Below are 24348 nucleotides of genomic sequence, written 5' to 3' on the forward strand. Positions count from 1 at the left end.
CCTGTATAGAGGGGAGGAGGCTCCTCTGAGAGAAAGTGGGCCTGAGAAAAAGGTTGGAGCCTGAATCAACACTTAAGGTCCCAGTGTACTGAAGGTACTGCACTGATCATTATTAGAGAGAACGTTTTGGGGGGAAAAGGTGTAGGTCAGATTCAGGTTATCTACCCACTGTGTGTACTGTGATACCGCCTTTCAAAATGAATGAGAATTCCTATTCTAAATGGCAATAACAGCTTTAGTGAGTGCTTATAATGCACAACACAACTACCAAGTGGTTAACTTGATTACAGTTAGTCCAAACCTCTGTTCAATATCTATAATATATTAAGATATTAACAACCTAGTGGTAAAAAAAATGCCCTGTCAATTACTTCCTTTAAGAGTCTGTTGTGGCTCACTGGACGACCCTTAATCATAATTCAGCATTCAGTTGGTCAGATTCTCAGTCAATCCACGCCAACAGCAAATAGGCCAATGAGGGCAGAATTGCCAGGTTTGATAGAAACCCGCATTTTAAGTTCAGCGAGGATAGAAGGACCGCTCACCAAAATTTTGCAGTTTTGTGTTACACGGTGAAACTCACAGTAAATCAGAAATAATGAGACAGTGAGTCAAATTAAGCACACAAAGCACACTAGGTGCATTATATGCCCAGGAATACACACAAAATAACCAACCCTAATAACCCTAGCTGACTTATAGTTGTCTGTGTTACCACAAGGGTGCGTCCCTAGTTCACACAATTCTAACCACAACAATTATGTTCAGAGGAAAGGTCCTTTTTCATCTTGGAAACAGTAGACAACCTTCGAGGCAAGAAAGAACATGAGTCCTTAAAGTGCTAAAAAAAAGACAATTGAGACTTTAACATACTTGTCTAGATACCTTATGCCGACTTTTTAAAATGCAAATACTGACTATGTCTTCACAATACCTTCTGTTATAACTGCATTTGTTTCTTTTTCTATAATGTGTTGTTGCTGTTTGTATGTTTTATTTCTAACATCTCTGGATTTGATTCCCCCTGGTTAACTTCAGGCAGGAGTATTTCTATATATATCTATATCTATATCTATATATATATATATATATAGAGAGAGAGAGAGATAGAAAGTTACTGCTGTACTTTCAACACTGCAGAGGGGGGATGGAATAAACCATATGTGGCAACCATGCTCGGCTAACAGAGCTCTCCGTGCATCTGCAGTTGTCGCCATCATAATTGTCTAAATGTCAAGCTAACGTTAGCTTTTAAAGTCATCCAGCCGTTGTGGTTCGAGGATATAACGTTAATGACATTATTGACCTCATTGTTTCACATGTCGAGAATCTGTGAACTGCCGCGATGTTGTTAACCGGTGAACGCGTCTAGGACCAGCGCCGTTGTTATATTGTGTAGTTTAATTAACGCTACTCTCACATGGGCATTGGCTAATTCTCAGAGCCACATTAGCTGGAGTCTTGAGAAGCAACGAGCGGCTGAAAGCTGCGAAAACCGTCGCTCGCTAGCGGCGTACTTGCTGGCGTGTTAAGCCGGCTGAGCGACACGTCTAGCGTCACGGCCGTGGACGGAAGCTACCCGGTCGCACCTTAGCCGCGGAGCTAACGTTAGCAGCTCCAATCAAGCTAGCTGCAACTACCGAGAAACTGCTGATTTTTAGCTAACGAAGCTAACGTACCCAAATAGGAAGCTGCGCCTGGTCTTCTGCGGGGGGCATTGCTACACCAGAGCTGGCATCGTTACATCTCCCGTCTCTAAAACGTATGTGTTGCACTGCTACTAACATTTTGTAATGTAATGTAAACAGGCCTTTCGTTGACGAGCGCAAATTAAGCTAACAAGTGAACTATTTAACGTTAGCTTGCTTTATGTGTCAGAGGTTATATTAAACTGTCTGTAGCTGTGTTAGCCACACACACTCGCCCACTTTATACACATTGCTGTGCAGCTCTTTCTGACACCGGAATATCTGTCACTTTATGCATTTCTCACTCTCAACAGGCAGTGATGCGAACTATGATATTGACATTGGTCTCTGTCGTCTCTTGTCTCGCAGCTGGCTGTTGGGCCTGACGAGCAAGAAGATGTCTGAGGGCGAGAACAAGCAGGCCTCTGACACCCAGGAAGCCAAGGCAGAGTCCGTCGCTGCTGCGCCCACGGCTCAAGCGGTGTCCTCCGTGTCCCCCCCTGTCTCCATGGTGACCCAGCCTCCAGCCACCGCTGCCACGGAGGACGAGGAGGAGGAGAGCGAGGATGAGTCTGAGATTTTGGAGGAAAGCCCGTGTGGACGCTGGCAGAAACGCAGAGAAGAGGTATAGGATGCGTCCGCGCGGGGCTGACGTTTGCCTCCACCAATGTGTAAACAAAGCCTGAATGCATCGTTTTGTTTTATTCGCGAAAGGTGAATCAACGCAACGTCCCCGGGATCGATAATGCTTACTTGGCCATGGACACCGAGGAAGGAGTCGAAGTGGTGTGGAATGAGGTCATGTTCTCAGAAAGGAAGAATTTCAAACTACAGGAGGTAGTTACGATGCCTGGTGGACGGAGATAGTTGTGACTGACGCAGTTATGTGCATAACCCGTATCCTAATGAATACTGTGATGATTGTATAGCCAAGAGGACAATGATATATACACCTGCAAGGAATACAAGGTTTTAAGGATTGTGTTTAAAAAAACAAACATTTTATATGTTCTCAATAACAACATAGACGCCTGCTGGTTTTAATCAATGTTCCTGTATTTGATACCTAGATAGGCTTGTTAGTTTCCAGTTAACTGTTCACAGGCAGCTTTTCGGATCAATATGGATGTGACTGAAAGAAAAAGCTGGTCTCAAATTGATGGAGCCTTTAAAACTATCTAGTTACAAAGTAAAAGGCTCACAGCCTGTATGGAGTAGCAAACTAGAGCCAGAGCTGCTATTTATAGATGCTCATTCATGGCTGGGGGATTTTGGGGCATTTGAGCTCTCTCTTACAAGGCTGTCTGACCACCTGTCTGACCTGCAGGCTAATAGAAGCCCAGGCAATTAAAAACAAATATATTGTGAAAACAAAATGAGCTCACTTGATTGGATTAAAAAAAAAATGTATTGCAGTAAAACAGGAAAATACATTTCACAACATGGATGGAAGATGCAAAGTTCGGTTATATGTTACTGTAAAAATAGTACATTATATATGCATTTTGATTGAATCTGGCCTGTTTGTTCTTTTCACAGGAAAAAGTCAAAGCTGTTTTTGACAATCTGATTCAGCTGGAGCATTTAAACATTGTGAAGTTCCACAAATACTGGGCTGATGTCAAAGAGAACAGAGCGAGGGTGAGAGATTGTTCAAAAATAGCTGTAATTAATGTAAAAGGTGTTGAGCGTCATGACTTTCGTGTTGATCTATTTGCTTTTATTTCCTCTGCAGGTCATATTCATCACTGAGTACATGTCTTCAGGAAGTCTCAAACAGTTTTTGAAAAAGACAAAGAAAAACCACAAGACCATGAACGAAAAGGTGTGAAAGTTTGCCGACAAGTCGAAAGCGGCAGACACAAGAAACCTGTTTAGCGTGTTGGGTTCAAAAGAAAAACGGCACCTCTTTTAATTGACTTTTATTTCTGACAGGCCTGGAAGCGCTGGTGCACACAAATACTTTCTGCTCTCAGGTAAGTACAACGAAAAACTTTGAGAGCTACTCGGTTCTAAGGAAAGCTGTGGTGGCAGTTGTTTTATTGACTCAACCTCGGTTCTCTTGTCTCCAGCTACTTGCACTCATGTGAACCTCCCATCATTCACGGCAACTTAACCTGTGACACCATCTTCATCCAGCACAACGGCCTCATCAAGATCGGCTCAGGTAGACGTCATTTAAGATCACATCAGGACAGTATTATGTCCCTCATTTCACTTTTCTATACCACAGATGCCACCTCTGTGGCATTGATAGTACTAGGTCTACTACTTGTATTAATGTTGTTATTGAGGTTTTCCCACTCTTATTTCAGTTGCTCCTGACACAATCAATAACCATGTGAAAACCTGCCGGGAAGAGCAGAAGAGTCTTCACTTCTTTGCTCCAGAATATGGAGGTGCGGTTAATATTGTAATTAAAGGTTACTTGTCAAACTGTCTCTCATCATCTTAAAAAAAATCTTTAAATATGCGAGAGACAGAGATATATCCAAGAGAGTTCTTGGATGTTGATCAGCTTACTTCTGCTTTCAGCTGTTGCCAATGTTACCACAGCTGTGGACATCTATTCCTTTGGGATGTGCGCCTTAGAGGTGAGAGGCGACTTTGTCTGCTCTGACCAGTTGGTGACACAATCCCTCCTTTTGTTTATGGGGAATTGGCCTGATTCTGGGTCTCGATCAGTGCGAATGTAAACGGGAATCGACTTGTTCCGTTCACTTCCTCAGATGGCTGTGTTGGAGATCCAGAGTAACGGAGATTCGTCTTATGTGTCGCAAGAAGCCATAAACAGTGCCATTCAGTTCCTAGAGGACCCCCTGCAAAGGGTTAGTGAGCGAGCGAGGGAGAGGCGAGCATTTGAAGTCCGGACGGCTCTTGGGAAGAGAAATCTGTAACCTTCAGTTGTTTTTCTCTCACCCCACGTTTTCTCAGGAATTTATCCAGAAGTGTCTGGAGGTCGACCCCAGCAAGCGACCCACAGCCAAAGAGCTGCTGTTTCACCAGGCCTTGTTCGAGGTGCCCTTACTCAAGCTGCTGGCTGCACACTGCATCGTTAGCCACCAACGTGAGTCAAAGTGGACACATACACACACACGTGGTGTCAGTCAAATATTATATAATAGTATGATTTCCTTTTTTTACATTTTACGGCTTATTATTTTATACATGCATAAAAGCCCATTTACAAATAAGTGCTAATAAGAGACGGAGTCACATGACCGCCTGCTCCCGGTGTCCCGGAACTACGAGGACTGTCCTCGTACCCTGATTTCTGCGTGTCAAACTCTTTCTTATCTCGGCGTGCCCTCTGACTGTGTCCCCCTTGCTTGAAGGGGTTTTACGTTGACAACAGTGTCCCAAAACAAGAACTCTGTATCGGGTAACCAAAGAGGACGATGAGGTTAAATTGGACTTTTTACATCGCCAAAGAATCAGTTTATTTTACTTTAATTGAAGTCACAAAACCCACCGTGGCCATTCACAATTATCTAATGGAAAACAACCATCGTGTCTGAACGCTTGTATCCCGATTGTCGTCTCCTTTGTGTGTCTGTAGATATGATTCCAGAAAATGCTTTAGAGGAGATGACGAAGAACATGGACCCGAACTTGGTGATTGTTGAGGCCAAGGACGGAGTTCAGATGAAGTAAGTCTGAAAAAAAACAGACAAAGCTGACCTTCAGGCTGACTAACACCTGTAGAGATAACAGGATAGCATCACTCTTAAACCCATAGAATATTTATATAAAATAAGGTTGTGCTTTTAAGGTTGTCTTTTATTATTATTATTTATATATGGATCTCTGCTGGTGGTTTACATTTAATATGGACCACATGAACTTGAAAATGAAAATGTTGCCCAGCTCTGCTTTTACTAAAATGTTAAATAAATGTCTTATTTGCATCCTGATAACTAAGTAATGTTTTTTCTCCTGTTTCAGGCTCTCTCAGTTTCCTGCCCTGGAGCTGGACAAGTTCCTGGAAGATGTCAGGTAAGATTCTAACTACCTGCATCTACAAGTTTGATGTTGCGGGGAAGATGAAAACCGATTTCCTCACCCGCTAGTGAAGAATCTTTGTATTTGCATCCGTGCAAAGCCTGAAGTTGGGCATCATATATCCATTATAATAAAGATAATATTAAAACCATGACCTGCCCGTCCTGAAACTATTTGCAGTCCTCTTGAAAGAATGCCTTTCCTTGCCGTGACAGGAATGGGATCTATCCTCTCACTGCGTTTGGCGTGCCGTGTCCACAACAGCCTCAGCAAGAGGCGGTCAAGTCGCCCATTGTGCCCCCCTCAGTGAAAACCCCCACCCCCGAACCCGCCGAACTCGAGACCAGGAAGGTAAGAACGGACATGAGGATGCTCACAGAGACGAGTCCAAGTAATACAGGGTAAACACACTGTAGCTCTTTGCTGATGTCATGTATTATCAGGGGGAAATGGGGGGTTTAACCACAGATGTGCTGTACTAGTTTGCACATGCTAACGTCAGGCGTCGGGATCAGGTAGTGAATCACACGTGGTGGGGGTTTTGTTCCTATCGGGGGCCTTTCAGATACCTAAACAACTCTAATTTGTGAAAGCAAAGTGTCCAGGTGTCTGGATTTGCATTTAGTTCTTCAATGGTCTGTTTATATTCTACACGTCGGTGTCGTGTATTAAGCAGTTTTCCTTCACAGGTCGTTCAGATGCAGTGCAATATTGAGCCGGTCGACGAGGGCAGCAAGCATCATGTAAGTTTTTTTATCTCTGACTAACTTGTGTTTCTGCTTTAAATAACTGCTTTATATATAAAAGTGCTTTCTGATTTCTCTAGACCCTAGAAATGAATTACTGAACTTTCCTTTCAGCTGACCTTGTTGTTGAAACTTGAAGATAAATTGAACAGGCACTTGAGCTGTGATTTGTTACCAAGTGAGTATCATTCAAACACATTGATGTGAAAGATCCACGTTCACATAAAAATACCCATACATTTGATTTTCTTTACTGCTGTAGTTTAAAGTGAGGATGTAAAAGGCATTACGGAGATGAATTTAGTCTGTGAGAACACAGGCTAACTCCTACATTGCACCTTTTTAATCTTACTTGAATAAGACACTTAAAGCAAAGACTTGTATGTTGACCTTTGCCCCAATGCGTTTCTGCTCAGATGAGAACGTGCAGGAGCTCGCTGTGGAACTCGTTCAGCTGGGCTTCATCAGCGAGGTGAGTGGATTTCCCCTGCCGACCGGATCCGTCAGGTTATCAGAGGTTCCTTTTGTAAGAAGGATGTTCAACCTCCCTCTCCCCTGCGTTTTCAGGGCGATCAGCCGCGGCTCGCATCCGTTCTGGAAGAGGCCTTCTCAAAGTTCTACAGCCGAAACGGTTCCCTCAATCCTGTGACAGTCTCGTCGTAGCGGAGGACTCACTCGGCCTTCGGTCAGCCCTCCTCGTCCTCCACAACGGGACTAGCTTTATGCTCCACCTCTGAGTTTGCAGGGAAGCTTTGTGAGGACGGAGGAGGAGGAGGAGGCCTTGTTCTGGTTGCAGATCTTGCAGCCGTTTTTTTTTTTTGGTAGGAAAAGCTGCCACTAAGTGGTTGTCGCTTTTTGGTTCTTTCTTTTTTCACCCAATACAGCCATCTGCTTCTCTTTTTAAAAGAAGTAACCGTAGTCTAAACTGAAAGGAATTTACAAATGTTTTCACTTTCTTGGCACTTCTGTCTTTGAGCTTTTCAAGTAGTGAAGGAAGACTTGAGCTGCATTAGGCTGCATGACAGCAGTACTTTCCTTAAGTCAGTATTAAAATTGTATTTTTTCTTTTAAGTTTTACTTAAAAGTGTTCAATAGTTGTCTATATAAAAATGATCTTGGTCCCGGCATACTGCAGTGTATGTATCACAGTGTTAGGTGAAGTCTTGTGTTTCTTTTTAAACTCTCCCCTCAGCAGCGAGTGGGGCATCTTCCTACCTTCTGTCAAAGACTCTCCAAAGCATCAAGCTGGTAATGCAACAGATACGTCACGACTACTTCAAAATTAAACACAGCCCAACACAATTTGAGGAGCTGTAGTTAAAAAAAAGAAAAAAAAAAAAAAATCCAACTATTTATTTGTGTATTTTTCTTGTGAGCACTGTAACACTCCCAGCACTGAGACCGGTGGTTGTTTGAATCTACGCTTTTGTTTGCTACCTTTTCTTTAGATTGTTATTTTGCCTCAAAAAGAGGGCGTGATCAGTTGACTGCTGCTGCAGCGTCTGCTTTCCAAGTAGCCCGTTGCAGCACCAATCGATTACGTCTGGATCAATCAAAGGTCGTCTTTAGTGACTCATTCGTTGCACCGGAGAGGTCTGTGAGATTCACGGAGGGATGGTTTCGCATTTAAGGCACATGTGCGGGTTTTGAAGAGGTTTAGTTTCTGTGTCTGAATGAAAACTGATGCGTGCAACGAGCTTCTGGAACTGGTTTCCCTCATTTAATCGTCAGCGGGTCAGATAGTTCTGGATATTTCGATCATGTGACCCGTGACTCCTTTGTCTTCTTCATTGCCAACGTATTCTGCGTGACACCAGAGCTAGAACCCCCCCTGCCATATAGATATTGGCTCAGGAAGTATCATAGTTTGCACTTCTGTAGACTTTTATATCCTGTTGGACACGTCACGTGTGATCGAGTGATCGAGTCCACTCTGTGCTGTCACATTACTTTATTTGGTCTGTAGATACTTTGAGATAGAAGAGTGGAACTGCCTAAGATTCTGCTGGTAACCATCTTATACCCTCCAGGCTGGACACAGTGCTCTATTACTGCAATGCATTTACCCCCTTTCACTTCACTCCGAAATAAATATCTACACTTCAGGATTCAGTTTGGTGTGAATTTTCATGATCAAGGAAAGTGGGAGAAGATTAAAGGAATGTATTCTGTTGCATACATAAATGCAGTGGTCCCATCCTTAAGGTATCATAAATATGTTGATTGTGTTATTAAAAACCGGAAAAGAATTATACAGTCAAGTCCAAACTGAGTGTAGTACCAGGGCACACGGACAAAATGTTTTAAACTGAAGAAATGGCAAATAACGTGATGCAAATACTTTTTACACCTTTAGAAAATGAGGGTTAAATGGAAAAAAAAGTTAATCTGAGACGGACTGTTTTGTTGAAGCAGCTCAGTACATTCATGTAAGTGTGTGTGTGTGTGTGTGTGTGTGTGTGTGTGTGTGCGCGCCCCCCCAAATACAAGTTTAATTAAACACATTTCATGCTGACTAACACATTGCCGCACAATATTACTGCAATATGTTAAAGAAAGTCTAACAGAATCATGTTTCTCAGCCACGTGGGTCTTTTTAATTCTGTACAATTAGGATATTAAAAAAAACTGCTTTCAGTTTTTTTTCCTTTCTATTACTGCTTCGTTTTTCACAAGAATCTCAAACTTTCCACTTTCTAGGACTCTAAAGCAAAGAGACAAGCCTGTCATGTGACTGATGAATAAATACATCTTTAAAATATTTCAGAGAAATACTGTAGTACTAAACGATTCAGATTTGGGTGTAAATATATAACAATTACAATATGTTGCATTATAAAACTATCCAGCATCATATGTGAATTGAAAGCTCTACCTTGAACCAGCATTATGTAAGTGTAAGAAAACCACTAGAATGTTTTCCCAGAAAGAAAAAGTCAAAAATGAAGTAAAATAATGAAAAGACAGAAACCAATCGAGACAAAATTCATTTGTTTCAATTATTTATACAAAAAAACCCATCGTGGTGTGTCAGGAGCATGAGCTGTGCCCTCCGAGCATCACTGTTTGAATTCATTATTAGTTCAAAATGTTAAGAAACTGTAGCCCTTGTACAAGTAATTCATGTACATACAAAGTCACAATGTGTGCTCAAATGACAGTTGAATTAATCACATTTCATGCTGACAAACACATTGCCGTACAAAATTACAGCGGTATAATAAAGGTACAGCAAGACTAAAAAATATTTTAATATAAAACACCCTAGAAACACACTCAAAATAAAAAGCTACCAAAAATGGCGACATCCAGTTCATGAGTGTTTTTCAGCTGCGTGTTTTTTTTTCTTCTTTCAATTCTGTACAGTGTAAAGTTTTACAGAGTAAAAACAAAACCAAAAAAACAATACAAAAACAGTACATAGCACTTCAATTCAAACACATTACTCGTTCACATTAACTTTGTGTTTTTACTTCCCCGTTTGAAAGTAATGTATATAGGCACAGTAATTAAATTTGTGAACCACGTTCCTCGTTGCTCACAAGTCCCGCTTCTGACTCGCACGTGAAGAACAAACCATCCAGCGGGCTTTTGTCCCACTTCCTCTGTTCTGCAGAGGTCCGTCCCCCCGCAGCCGGGAGCTGCCAGATGTAGCGGTTAGTTTAACAAAGAGAGATAATTGCTGCTAAGTGCCAGCTTCTCTAGCGGCGTCTTCCCACGGCGACGATTAAACGCCAGTGCTCGTTGTTGCCATGAACTCCCGGCCTGCTGCCAGGAAGCCTCGCCAATAAACAGCAGCCGGTGAACCGAAGCTCTACCAAGGGTCCAAAAACACACTTTAGATCTTACCACACAGACATAAATTCCATAAATACTTTGCATTGTTTTGATGATGTCAGTTCATATCTATATGAAAGTTTTTTTGTTTGTAAATAGAATATTTTTTGGACTTTAAATTCGTATTTGAGGTTTATTTTGTGCCCAAAATAAACAAGGTCATAAACACAATAATTAGGGTTTTAGGGTTAATTCATTATTATCATTTATGATCATTGATAATTCATATTGAGATGTTCTTTCAGAGGTTTTGAACAATGCGATTGGGCCTAAATCTGTTGCATTGTGATATCGTAACTATTTAAAGACCTTTACCACAATAGACAATCTGACTCGTCACCGTACGAAAAGCAGAGGCATCCACATCTGTCTGCTGGGACTTTTGGTGGTCCATTCCTGCCAGTGATCGAGAATAAAAATAAGACATTTTAACCGTAGCCCGTGTAGGGTTTTGATTAGGGGATTGTTGAGTTTATAAACTGACTTTGCTGTTTGTTATTTTGTTGCTGCCCTAGAAACATTTCTTTGTATTTTAGATATGATCAATCCAATCGTGATTCCTATCACGTTCTGAATTTATTGTATTTTTAAATAATGTATTAAATAATTAATTTTGTAATGGAAAATAACCAATGAGAAAATCAATAAATAACTGAACCAATAAAAAGTATCGATAAGAAAAGTGGCATTAATAATATTATAACATTTATATTCTAATTCAACATCCTGATGATTGTAGCCGAAAGAAATCCAACTAATGTTTTCACAAAATCCACATGAAAAATACTTAAACTTTGAAAATATGATTTTTGTGTGTGGTTCTACGGTCATGCAAGCAAATACGTTGTAGCGAGTTAACCGGTCTTTTATGGTGGGTTGTTCAGTGGGTCCGCAGTGAAGCACGACTTATCTACTAGTACATTTTGAACTTACACATCCGGGTACCATCTATTTAGGCAAATCTTCAGGGTCTGAATTGCAAGTAAATTGCAGGTAAATGTTGTGCTTTTTCTCTGTTGGATCCCGACCGTGGTGTTTTTTTTTTTGCTGTATCCTAAGGAGCAGCTCTGCATATCAGATTTGTTATTTTGGAGTGAAACACACCCGACGTAAAGTCAGCACCGTCAGTGCAGAAAAAAGGCATTCGACTTGTGGAGGTTCTGGTTCCACTCATGGCCGGAAGTAGATGACTTTGTGGGAGGGGGGGCGTTTCAGCTCTGCGACCCAGATCCGCCCCGGGAACCTTAAAGTTCTGAGGAGCAGAGAAAGGCGCCGTCGTCCTTTACTTCTTCAGACACTGGTACATCAGAGCTCGTGGATTCAGCATGTAGCGCTCAGAGTTGAGTAGCTTGGTGAGATACTGCGGGACCGGAGGCCGAGGAGCCATGTAGGACACTGTGGGACTGACGGCCATCACCTCCGCGATCTTCTGCTTCATCTGCCTGATCTCCCGGTCCTGCCTCATCACTTTATCTGCCAAACAAACCATGTTCATCCGTGAGTGCCGTGGATAAAGTCAAACTCAAATTTGAAAACACGTAAATGAACAAATACTTTTACCGAGGCTACACCCTGGTTATTTAATACTAATTGTTTAAAAAGTAAATTCAGACAGTAACAGACAGGGTGCTGATTGGCTAACTGAGTCCAGCAGGGATGAATAAAAAAATATTTTCTCCATTGAAAAATCCCATTGGCTTTTCGACAAGTGCGATAACAACAATCGCAAAAATACAAAAATATGTCCTCCCTGCAGCGCTCTATGGCTGCAGAGGGTTTAGGACCCTAAATCACTCACAATAATATTACTTCTGGCCCAAAAAAAGAATTAGGGAAAAATCTCAGAAAATTCAGAAAAACCCTTACAGAGTTGTATTCATTCTGTTCGCATAACGCCACAACTACGCAAATGGACACAGCATTTAGCAGGTATGGCAGTTGATATGTCCACATTTTGCACAACGCCCCCCTTACACCTATTTGGCAAGTTTAGGAGCAGTAATATTGTCAAAAAAATGACGTGGGAATTTATTCATGCGGGAAATTGTGTTGCAAAATCTGCCGTGCGTTGTGGCAAAATATTAGTTTATTTGACCAATTAAGGGAAGAATAAACTTCACGTCCACAATGACACAAACACGGCCCCAAGAACAAACACACACACACATTAAAAATGAAGTTGGCACAAGGACTAAAAGCACACGAGGGAAAAAGAGCGGGAACCTTGAGCAATCTCCAGCTGCCGGCGTGCGTCTCCCAGAGCGGAGAACAGGTCCAGTTTGATGCGAGTCTCGGCGCTCAGGTTGTACTCCAGATGTTGAGCCTTCTCCTGCATGGCCGACAGAGTGGACAGCAGCATGTCTGTCTCTTTCTCCACACAGCGGTACTTTCCCAGAGCCTGAGTGCGGAAACACATCGAAGGTAAGAACGTCGGGCCGTGACCAACCGCAGGGGTCGCGTGCTTTGGTTTCTTAAGTATTGTTTTTTTTTTGGGGGGGGGGATATTTCATTAAGGCCACGTTTCGTTAGCCTTCACAAAGACGTGCTGCGGCTCACTGACTTAGGAAACCAATGCACCACCAAGAGAGACAAACATTTCCACGATGAATCGGCCAGCCATTCAAAAAACATGAAAGCTGCAATCTTTTCCATTCGCTGAGGGATGATTCTTTCTGTACATGCATCGAACTTTAAACATTTTAAAGGAGGTGACCGTTATTATAGCAGTGCAATGTTTTTTTGAAAGACCGGGCTTTTGCATGCTTCATGGAGTGGAGTGTGCAAATCAAATCAATTACCAAACATCACAACGATGTTCACACACTTATTCAAAGACAACAAAGCAACCACACAATATCACTGCACACGGTTGTGATGACAAAGTGCAATATGTTGACTGCAGGCCAAAAACGACATAACGCACTGAAAGGTCCCGATGAACAATTCAGTTTTCTAATCGATTTTTACAAAGACAAAGATTTACAGACAAAAATATGAACTCAGCAAAAAAAACAACAACTACAAGACCAAACTGAGGACAACCAAGTACTGGACCACAGACATTTAAACTCATTCCCAAAATAGTGTGAAAAGATACCTCAACATCACTTTCTAGATCTAGCACACGACTCTCTTTCACTTGACACTCCAGCTGTAGTTGTTTGTACTCTGTCTCTAGATCTTTTACTCTTTTCCTTAACATTTGGGTTTCACAGTGTTCCTGCCTGGTGTAGGAGATGGAGAAAGTAACAGTTTGGAGCAGTAAGAGACGGGTTTTGCTGGAAATGAAGACCAGCTTCACACAGAAAGAAACATGACATTTCAATTGCATTCATTTGCTGTTTGTACATTACAACTTAAATGTTACATGAAATGCAAAGCAAATGTAATGTGTGCATTAAAGCAATTGCTCAATATTTTGGAAAATACACCCATTGACTTTCTTGCTAAGACTTAGATGAGAACATTGACACCCATGCTAGCATGCTAACTATTTACAGTGTTATGTAATTAGGATGAAAACAAGGTTACTGCATTCTGATACAGATAAAATATGGACATCCCATTAGTACTAGTAAATAGTCATTGTATTGAATGCTAGCTTAGCTTAGCACAAAGACTAGAGGCCAACCAGCAGCTGGCTCACTTATCTCTCTTTTGGCAAGAAAGCAAACAAGAGCAACTCGCAGTTTTTCCTCCAATGTTTTGGCCACTGGTCTATTTAAAATTAACAGATTCAGCTTCACTTTCCCGGCCAAAAAAAGCCTCCACTTCCATAACGAGGCCTTTTAAAGGCGCGACAGACGGGATTTACCTGTTGGTGAGACTTCGTGCTGCGACGGCTGCTTCCTCCAGTTTCTGAGCCTGAAGCTCAACCAACTGCTTCTCCACAAAGAGTCTGGCCTCCGTTTCCGCTCTGGTCTTCTTCTCCAGCATCGCGCTGCTCTGTTTGTCCCTCTGCTTGGTTTTACTCAGGCACAGAATCCTGAATGGAAAAAAGAGTAATAATAAGCTCACTTTACATAATGCCTTCAGCGGGAGCACATCCAGAAAGTCTTTGCGGCTGCAGGGGATCGCCATTGCTTCAAAATCTGAAGCGAGTCTTATTTGAAGAGCTGCCGCTGATCCCAAATCTGCAGAACATCCTCATCTCAGACAAGATTTTAATCCTCTGGGTGGCGGACGTGTGTTTGAAGATGTTTTCATAGGTCATGTTAGTGGATGGATTGTGCAACAAAATCAATCTTTAGAGGACCGTTTTTTCACGTTGTTATGCCTCTAGTATGGAGCATGAATCTGTTTTCCCAGAGCAAATTTGTGGAGCCACATTTTAAAGTCAACGAGAGAAATGCGCCGATTACACGGGGAATTAGATTAGATTAGCGCGATCAAATTCATGCTCGGCACATTGACTCAAGGGGTTCCATGGATTGTGTCACTGGCAGCCCCGAAACGTAAATGAGAACCAAGAGGAATCCATGAGCTTACAAACAAAAGACAGCCAACGTCCTGGCAGCATTTCTGCATGCAATCCTCCTTGTCTCTCTTTATTTATAGACTGATGTAATGTGTCAAACCGCCCACAGAAGGTGCCAGAGACCAGCTCTCGGCAGCGGGTCTGCTGGATGACTCACTTGCTCTGGAGCAGCATGTTGGACTGCCGGAGCAGGGACACCTCTGGTCTCAGGCTCCGCTCGCTGTTGGTCAGGTTGCAGATGTGACTTCGCAGCTCCTGCTCGCTCTGCCTGCTCACCTGCAGCTCGCCGCGCAGCCTCCTCAGCTCCTGCTCCTGCCTGAAGGACGGTCACAGGGGGGGAGGGAGAGAGAGAGGGAGGGAGGGAGACGTTCTCGCTCTGATTTTCACCCTCACAGGCCTGATTTCAAACTGGTGGACGGCGGCCTACTTGATGATCTGCTCGGCGTGGTGATTCGAAGCGGCCGCGGCGCTCTTCTCCGCCGCCTCTTGGTTGAGGCAGAACGTCCTGGAGCCGGACCTCTGCTTCTTCTCCGTCCTCGCCGCGGGCGGCGAAGGGGTGTTGGCGCCGCCTCCGCGGGTTTTCGGCGAGGAGCTTTTAGCCGTCCGCGTGGCTTTGCCGCCTTGCTCGTCTTGAGGTAGGTTTTCGGGGGCCGCGGGGGACTCGGGTCCCCCCGGCCCGCATTGGAGCAGGTCCCTGGGCTCGCCGGGTTTGGAGGTCAGCGGCTGCCGGTTCGGCTCGGCAGGCCTCGTCTCCTGCGTTCCCTTCTCCGTCGCTCGCTCCTCGCTGCGGATCTGGAGGCAGTCCGCCGTGTGCACCTCATCGTGGGTCACTGCCGTGCCGTTCTGACACTGATACTGAGTGGACTCGGGCTTCATCTTCCATTTTGAGCCTGCGGGTACAGGTAGAAAAAATGGGTGAAGTGATCTCAACTTAGCTGCCGGGATGTTGGAAAGTTTGCTGCACTTGGATTGGAGGAAAGGGAAGTATTTGCATTGTGAGAATTCCATCACTTTGTGTAAGATTTTGACCTTAAAAGTTGCCTCACACTTTCACAGTTTTTAATGTGAGATTTCACTGAAGCGACGATAATACATTGACGAATGAACAGTTCAGGAGTTTCTGTCAAACCATCATACGGGGACTATGATAATATAGGAACATCGAAGCCCAGTGACAGATATTTCTTCATTTGTGCCGTTGTTGTGGCGATCCACTGCTTTAAGGGATCGCACAAACTCGGATGTGTGTGTGTGTGTGTGTGTAGTAATAGATGGTGAAGATAACTTACCGCCGCCGCCGTCCGTGCCAGTCTTGGGGTAAACCTGCAGGCCCGGAGGGAGCGAATGCTGCAGGAGGTGCATGTGGAAGTCATTCTCACTCTGCACAGCTTTCTGAATGCGCAGCTTGAAGATGTTGGTGAAGTAGCAGGTGGCATCAAACCCCAAATACACTACAGGATATCCAATGCTGGATTTGGATACAAAAAGGGGAAAGGCACAGTTAGAAGAAGAAGTCATGATATCACACATGATCAAACAGATCAATTAATGTAAGAAAGTGTATTATTTTTTATGAATGGAGGAAAGATTTGCGTTAAATCAACATACCAGTGTGCAGCGAAAAAATGAGACAAGTTGGCGTGAGAGGATTTAAGGTCTTTGAGTCGAAGCGAAGCCTCTGTGTACACGAGCAGAATCCACAAGGACACCGTCGATATACAGATGCCCTTCTCTGCGGACAGATAAAAGTAACCAGATGTACTTGATCCGATCAAATCACTCATAATTCAATCGCATTGTGAGTAACTCATAAAAAAAATGTGCATATCCACTACAAACAAAGCACATTTTGTCATGTGTATGGTAAAGGACAATCAAATACTCACCTGTATGCCATATGTAATTGAATAACACATAAGTGCTCGCCACAAAGAACAGCCAGTGCAAAGGCACAAAAATTAAACAAAAGATGTCCAGAGTGAAGGCGGCACAGACAAAAACCACACAAATAACCTGCAAAAAAACCAACATTAAGTTTCAGTAAAAAATGCATTTTTTTAAATGTGTGGGATTACGATCATTCACACAGCAGGTTGCTCACCAGCCCGTGGCAGTGGAACGTGGTGTACACGCTCCCAAAGAAGAGCCAGCATGGCCACAAGTACTCAAGTCTGATTTCGAGCATGAAATCTGCCAGCAGCACCAGCGTCCACATCATCATAAACTTCAGGAAGGTGTAAGCACTGCAAACAGACAACAGTGCATTGCTGTTATTAGCATCCATAACACATCAAGGGGGGTGTCCAGTCGCGATAAATGTGAAACCAATTTGTATTCGAGGCTCTGATTCTGGCACATAAAGACGCCTCTCAAGTCAAAACATTTAACACACACACAAAAGCCAATACCAGACAAATTTGTTACATGTTGCTAGGCCGATAATTGAGCAGCTGCATCTTAAAACTGCGGTCAGTCCTTTAAAGTAGAGGCACTACAGAACAATAACTGCTCCCTAATTCTTTTCATCAGGCGGCCACGGGCTAAAAGCACGAGCTGTGGTTTCCTCCTTTGTTCTGCTTGTCGATGGATTCACATCACCCCTTCTTTGTTTGGTAACCATGGCAATATTTCATCTGGGGGGGAGAGGGAGCACCACAGCATCCTATTGCACATGGAAGTTTTAAATGTCCCCTTTTAATGTGTCTGATGTGAAACGTATTTGAATTTAACTCACAGGTCATTTATATTCATACAATACGCAACAATAAAACGCTTTGATTAGTCCGAAAGAGTGAGGGACAAAAAAAGGACTAATGCATCATCAATTCTTCAAATTTGCTTGTACTAAGGGTACAAGTTGAGGAGTCAGGAGGGTGATATGGAGGAGATTTAATTGGTCTTAGTGTAATTATTACCAAATACAGTAGGTGTAATATAAAAATATTTTTTATTGCAAATTCATGACAACAAAAGAAGTCAGTGTTTGTATACACATATAATCTTATGGGCTGATCTGTTTTAATTGACTCATGTTAAGCAATTCAATTAAAAGAAGTGGTTTTTGCTTTCTTATCAGGACTCTTGTCTGGGCGATTTCAAATTGTGTTTTTCTGCAAAAGTAGCTGTTTGGCCTCAAAGGAAAATACAATCATTAAAAAAAAAAAAACGTCAAGTGAACGAATTATTTTGCCTAATTTGGGGGGGAAGAGATGCCACAAGCCGAGGAGAAGCAGGCCGACGTTAACTTGCACGGATGCTGATCTCCGTCTGTTCTGTAAACAATAACGGGGCAAGTAACTCGCACGACATTCTCCACGCGCACGTCCGCGCGGATAAACCCGAACCGAGGCGGCGACCCACAGACACCGGACCGGTGACCGCGTAACGCGCGAGCCGCGGGGACGCGGGGACGCCTCCCGGCAGACAGGTGAGCCCGGATGACGACGGATGGAATCCACACAAAGACGGAGGCACCACAACAAAAGCGGCGCTAACGTCACCCACCTCTCAGACAGCCTCTCCGTTATTTTCATTTTCTTCGTTTTCCGCAGCCTGCTCGCGTCCACGTAACGTTTCTTCATCTTATGGCTTCTGCTCCCTCCGCGCTGCTTCCACGCGGCGGAGATGGAGAGAATTTAAAAAAAAAAAAGAAAAGAAAAAACAGGAGGCACAAATAAAAAAAGGAAGAAGATCCTTCTCGTTGTGGAGGAAGGATGCTCGGCTACAGACCCGTTGATGATGCTGTCTGGCGACGTCCGGGCTCCCGACGCGTCTGCGCATGCGCAGTGGGTGCTGCACCTGCGCGTGTTCGTCGCGGGAGGGGAGCAAAACGACGCGGTGGTTATCATCGCGCTGTTGTGTTGGTGACTATTTCGTATTTCTTGGTGATATTGAGAAACGCATTCGGGTGATGTATAAGAAAAGCTCCCCCGGCCGTAAAGCTTCCACGAGGGGAAAAAAGAGGAACACACCCGAGGAGGAAACCTTCTCCCGGCACAGACATGATCCATCTACATGTGTTTAAAGTGATCTATTAAATGAATCATTGGATATCTATTTCAACCCTTTATACACTGTTCATTGTCGTTTACCTGTTGCAGAAGAAGTTTTTATTTTATTGTATTTTATTATTTATTGTTAATCTTTCTTTGTTAAACTTTTTTTTAAACGGCATTATATCTTAATCCATCTTTCTTTTAATTGTTCTCGGCAGTGTGCAACATTGAGAGCAATGTTAAAAAATACTCCAAACTCCTTTTACATAGCACGTTGTAATCAGCGGTGGAAGAGATATTTAGATCATTTACGGTTGTAAAACAACAAATGAAAATGTAAAAAATACTCCATTTTACTTTGTACTTTGTATACAAGCAAAGTAAAAGCCGTCCTATTTTTTATGCAATAGCCTGACGGTTCAATCATCGGGCTTCGGTACTTCCTGCTCAGACTAAGTAGTCAGTTTCTACATGCAGTTTTATTTTTTCCCAAGAATGTTCTTCCAAAAGCTTCCGGGAGGATCGGAAGGCTTTGAAGAAAATGTTAATGGTCAAAACAGTTACAACTTCCTTGGGAACATTTGTGTAAAGAAGATTAGAAGAATTAGAGGTCAAGTAGTGAGACAGATTGCTGTACAGGTATTAGCATGTGTTTTAAATATTGAAATTACATGTTTTATGTATCTTATTATTTTTGTTTTTTGTTAAATATAACAAAGGTTCTGTGTTCATTTGATTGTAAAAAGAAAAAGAAAAAAGAAAAGAAAAAAAAAAAAAGTTGAGTAAAGTTGAGTTTGAGAGTTGAATGGACTGGACACATAAGATATATACGAAGTGGATGTAGTCGCACCAAAGGAGTCGCCCCCTGCAGGCGAGGAGTGATGATGCACCTTCAAGACACTTGAGGTTGCCGTTTCAAGTTCATGTGCATGTGTGAGTGTGGCAGGTGGAACAGACGACTCAGGCGGACAGCAGGATCACAGGCTGAAGAGTCGACTTCCAGATGTCCTCGTAAGCCTGTCGGGATGCAGGACTATTGGGAGATAATTAGGCTCGTAGCAGGAAGGCTTTAAAATATTACCCAATTTGGATTTCCAGAAACATTACATGAATACCTCGTCAGAAATTGTTGATCAGTCTACAACAGGCTACAAAATGTTTTTAAAATAGCACATTTTTGTGTGAAACAACAAAGCAACTTGTTAGTTGGTAGTTTATTGAGATTACTGTAGATTATTAATTTATCAATTTCATTTTCCAATCCACATTCAAAGCTTTATTGTGAATCGCCAGAAGAGCAAGTTGGACCCTGTACATTTAAGGCAGAAGAGTTGAGTTATTGTTGTCAATCTGTACACAGCGGTAAATAAAAAAGAATGATTGTGGCAAAAGTTCAGGCTAAACATCAGGTGCAAGAAATGGCTGTGCGCCGTGTCGTCGTCTCTAAGTGAAAATGTGAAATAGGAAATCAAACTGTGTATATGATTGAGTGTATAATTTTTTCTTTACATAACAAACTGAGAGGAAACGTAGAGCCTCCTGCCAGCAGCATGTTGATAATGGATTAAAACGATTCATAATGTGGAAAGCGCAACGTGCTTCGCTCATCATAATTCTGAGAATGGATTCATTCAGAACGTTCCAGCCTATTAGTGCTTGATTTGATGTCACCATGCTCCCTCGTGAAGCACATTTGCAGCACTCGGTAGGTTTCGTGGTGTATCCTGTGGCCCTGCATGTTGCCGAAGGCAGAACCCGAACCCGTTGCCCGCCGGGCTCGGGAATGGACCAACACCTGCTGCGTGAAGCGCGGCCCTCACAAATCCATGTAGATTAGATGGAGAACCGCAATACGTTCACGAGAGCGTCTTTTGTTGTGAAAGGAAACCATGCTTCAAAGAAATTGGTTGCGTTACTTGGCAAGTTTGAATGATGTATTTCAAGCGTTTTAAGCTTGTCAGAGATTTAAAAAAAACTAATTGGAAACATCACGTTAGACCGTAACGTGATGTGAATCTCTACACCGACACCCAGAAGAATCACATTACTTAAAGTTCACTTGGCCCTCTGATGTAGTTTGGTCACATCTAATACAGTCTATTTGTTTGTTTGTTTGTTTGTTCTTTTCTAACTATGTCTACAAAAGGATCTCTCTCCTCCTCTTTAACCGTAACTCACCAGGTACCAGGTGGAACAATATTTCTGAAAGCCAGCAAACAATTGGCTGGAATGATTAAAAAGAGATAAACACAGACAGTCACAATAAACCCGGGATGAAATCCATGTTCTGTGCACAGATTGTTTGGTACGATTCCAACAAGGTTGGCTCTGCTGTGGCCTTCTGTTCCTACGATGAAGACATAATCTACGTCACCCGATGCTGCTGCGTGAGCCCGAGTAAACAATTATTACCATAATTAACAACTACACACAATATTGACTGACATGAGAATGTTTGAGTTGAATAGATCGGAATTCCATTATGTAATATTAAATGCATTTGGGAGTTTAAAAAGTAAAGGATATTACGCACGTCAGACTATGTTGGCCTTGTTACACGCATAATTTAATTGAAACACCAGTGGATGTGATGCTTTTGTCTATTACAGTAGAAACATGAGGACCGGAGACTCCTGGGATGACCAACAATCTGCAGCGAGGGGGAAAAGGCTTCAACACAGTGCTGTTATAAACCACGTTTACATACTGCTCATATATGCTTTTTAGGGTTACCTAAATAGGTTAAATAGGTTACCCGTTACACATTTTAGTTGTGCTTTTAAATAGGGAATAACTACAAAATTAGGAGTTATATAAAGAACAAATTAAAGCAAAACTTCTCCCAGCTAACGCATACTCAAAAACTGTGCTTCATTGACAGTGAGGGGCTGCGAAAACAAATAAGCGTCCATTGCTTGTTGATACAATGTTATAATCACCTATAAAAATATACATTTCTATTACGCGTCTCCACGTAGGCACCGACTCATTAGTCAGCGTCACTTGTCGATGCCAATCTTTGCAGTTTGTTTCCCTCCGCTGATTACGGAACAGGTTAAATAGCGTGAAGTATTAGGAAGGAAATTTACTTTGGCCCGGCGGAGACGCACGCGGCCTCCAGCGGCAGGTGCCCTTTGGCTGGATGTCAGATGTAAACCGGCGAGGAGGAAGGAGAACACTGCAGAAGTGGGGAGGAAAGGTCACTTCACGTGGATTTCAACTGAGCCAAGAAGCAGCCAAAGTTTGCGACCACACCTGCTTGGTTCACAGACCGATAATGATTGTTCAGCCTTATGTCTTCAATACCAAAGCTTCCAGCATTTTAAAACAAGACTCCCATGATTAGATCTTAATATATTATACATCGATAACACCAATGAGAGCAGCTTTTCTTTATCATTATACACTGATAACACTGTCAGGTACATTTTGAATGAGGGCCACCGGACCCCAAGAAGGTGGCTTCCTGTCGGATAAGATAAAACACATTGCTTCCCATTTCAAAGGAAGTGCTGAGAAACTGTACGTAATAAATTACAAACGGTGCAATCCAACAAAGTTAACATTATTTCCAAATGTTATATTTGACTCGACTAAATCTCAGAAAAGAAGTGCTGTACTTTTCATCCTTTACTACATTATTAGATAATTATAATTCTAATTTTTATTATCCTACCAGATCCCAACAAAGTGTTGTAACGGTTGTGATTTCACATTGCTGAGTATTTAGCATTGTCATGTTGTCTATAAGTGAAGGCCCCCAGTATCCAAAAGGCCTCGATACGTGTATTAATGCTTAAACTAGAAATACTGCCATGCAGTTGTATGGTATAGTTGAGTTACGGCCAAACATGTCATTTGATGTGATGTAAAATGTGACCTTTGACCACTGCATTTCATCAGTTGTTTTCTGCTCTGCTCTGACTTTCCACCCTGCAATACTCTATCAACATCAGATTTCCTATTACCTCATTGACAGACGCACGGCTATTGTGTTTAAATCCGATTGCTTTCAAGTGGTAGCAAACTTCTCTCTCTGAAAATAAACACTGTCCGCGTGAACAGAGCCTCGCTCAGCGCACCGCGAGCACGTAGCGTCCCGGCGGAGGTTCCGAGCCTCTTGTTTCGGCTCCATCAACCGCAATCCCCCACCAGGTCAGACGAGAGCACGACCTGAAGCGAGAGGACGGGCCGGAAGGAGTGTTACCCCCCCCAGCGGAGGGGAGATAAGAGGATTTTTCTCTGTGCCGGGGCGTCCAGCGATAGCAGAGGTCCTCTGCCTTGGCCGAGCTCGATAAGGCCGGCGCTGCCACCCTGCGGGTGCTTATCAACTCCAGCAGCCAAGCCTCAACAGTTGGTCCCAGCGCCAGAAAACGTTTATGACTTTGGCGTCAGTTTGACTTCCTGAACGGTAGACTGGGGCATCGTGGGCATGTCGACGAGCTGGTTGATGCTGTGTGTGTTTCTGCAGCGTTTGGTTGGCCTGCGCTGTGCAGTCACCTCATGTAATCTCATTCGAGTCCAATTGCGATACGTTAACATGAGTCCACTTCGACCCCGGCTGACGACTCTCTGCTTGACTAGTGGCAGAGAATTTAATCAAGTGCAGAGGGTGCATTACGCTTGCAATGTATTTTGATAGTGTTAGAATAGAAGGCGATAAAAGCGGTAAAAAAAAAGAGGAATAAGGGGGAAAGAGAGAAGAGAGAAACAGGGGAAATATGTTGGCCGAAAGACAAAAATACATCCTCAAAGGCAGGAAGACACCGGGGGGATCAGTCCCATCAGTCTGTCCTCGTTGAAGACAGCTCATTTAGTCTGAGCTGTTATCTCCACACATCACAATCCCTTTGGATTCGAAACAGGAAGCCCACAAAGAGACCTCGCTCCGTTTTAATCTGACCGCAATTCTCAGGGAGCAGTGAAGCAAATTCCTGAGAAAGATGTTTCAAATATGTAGTGTGATACTCAATAAGCATTTATTTATTTAAATAACCCTTTTAATGAATTCCAAGTATGGGATTACGATTGTAAAAAACATGTTCTTTGGTCTGAAGTTGTAACCAGCCAATCAATTCTTAATCCCTTTGAAAAGCCCTGGAAAAATAAATTAGTATCGAACATAATCCAAGGTTTGGCAGAGTTTCCCAATCTTAATGTTTTTGTCTGGTGATTCAGGGTTGGATTCATAAATAACATTCCTCTGCTCTCTTTGATTTTGACATGTTTCGCGTTGACTCGCGGGGGGACGGGATGGTGTTGAATACACTTTACACTCAACTGCCACCTGCAGAGGAAACGTGTATCGCTGAACCACTGTCAGATGACCCCCATTCTGCCGAGGGACATACTAAAACCTATTGACACTGGTCTCCGCGTTGAAGAGGAGCCTTGTCTGGCCCCATCAAACGTTCGCTGAGCCGCTGTCATCTGACTCCCTTTTGCGCCGAGAGGCATATTGGAACTGAATTTTATTTTTATTTTTGCGTGACCAACTGTGTTGGTTCTGTTTCGCATACCAGACTCATTTACTCAGCACTCATTACTCAAGAGTGTGCCTTCAACTTGGAAAGTCCCATAGACGAATGAAACCCCTCAAAGTA

General features: G+C 43.0%; 2 protein-coding genes across 2 annotated transcripts; one reads left to right on the forward strand and one right to left on the reverse strand.

Moving 5' to 3' along the window:
• The first annotated feature begins 1124 nt into the window (after nucleotides 1–1124).
• On the forward strand, nucleotides 1125–8544 carry nrbp1 (nuclear receptor binding protein 1). The gene is made up of 18 exons (XM_040161164.2): nucleotides 1125–1762; nucleotides 2058–2313; nucleotides 2403–2525; nucleotides 3228–3329; nucleotides 3424–3513; nucleotides 3624–3664; nucleotides 3761–3855; nucleotides 4004–4087; nucleotides 4224–4282; nucleotides 4418–4516; nucleotides 4623–4755; nucleotides 5248–5338; nucleotides 5634–5684; nucleotides 5906–6041; nucleotides 6380–6433; nucleotides 6551–6614; nucleotides 6853–6908; nucleotides 7004–8544. Exons 2-18 carry the CDS (start codon nucleotides 2086–2088, stop codon nucleotides 7097–7099), a joined length of 1602 nt encoding a protein of 533 aa, XP_040017098.1. The 5' UTR covers nucleotides 1125–1762; nucleotides 2058–2085; the 3' UTR covers nucleotides 7100–8544.
• An 881-nt stretch (nucleotides 8545–9425) lies between these two features.
• On the reverse strand, nucleotides 9426–18571 carry LOC120808322 (macoilin). Its single transcript, XM_040161162.2, has 11 exons — nucleotides 18255–18571; nucleotides 16852–16993; nucleotides 16637–16763; nucleotides 16359–16482; nucleotides 16040–16218; nucleotides 15178–15640; nucleotides 14908–15066; nucleotides 14088–14258; nucleotides 13371–13497; nucleotides 12497–12671; nucleotides 9426–11746 (listed from the first exon to the last, which is right to left on the reverse strand). The coding sequence occupies exons 1-11, from the start codon at nucleotides 18329–18331 to the stop codon at nucleotides 11556–11558; spliced, it is 1935 nt and encodes a 644-aa protein (XP_040017096.2). The 5' UTR covers nucleotides 18332–18571; the 3' UTR covers nucleotides 9426–11555.
• Between the last annotated feature and the right edge of the window lie 5777 nt (nucleotides 18572–24348).

This window comes from Gasterosteus aculeatus, chromosome 18 (assembly GCF_964276395.1).
Source record: "Gasterosteus aculeatus chromosome 18, fGasAcu3.hap1.1, whole genome shotgun sequence".
NCBI lineage: Eukaryota > Metazoa > Chordata > Actinopteri > Perciformes > Gasterosteidae > Gasterosteus > Gasterosteus aculeatus.

Coding starts and splice junctions, on each gene's coding strand:
- nrbp1 (XM_040161164.2), top strand. CDS start 2,086: ATGTCTGAGGGCGAGAACAAGCAGGCCTCTGACACCCAGGAAGCCAAG. Junction 4,283..4,417: donor TTGGGATGTGCGCCTTAGAG/GTGAGAGGCGAC, acceptor TCACTTCCTCAG/ATGGCTGTGTTGGAGATCCA. Junction 4,517..4,622: donor TAGAGGACCCCCTGCAAAGG/GTTAGTGAGCGA, acceptor ACGTTTTCTCAG/GAATTTATCCAGAAGTGTCT.
- LOC120808322 (XM_040161162.2), bottom strand. CDS start 18,331: ATGAAGAAACGTTACGTGGACGCGAGCAGGCTGCGGAAAACGAAGAAA. Junction 16,994..18,254: donor ACGGAGAGGCTGTCTGAGAG/GTGGGTGACGTT, acceptor GTCTGTTTGCAG/TGCTTACACCTTCCTGAAGT. Junction 13,498..14,087: donor GCACGAAGTCTCACCAACAG/GTAAATCCCGTC, acceptor CTCCTACACCAG/GCAGGAACACTGTGAAACCC.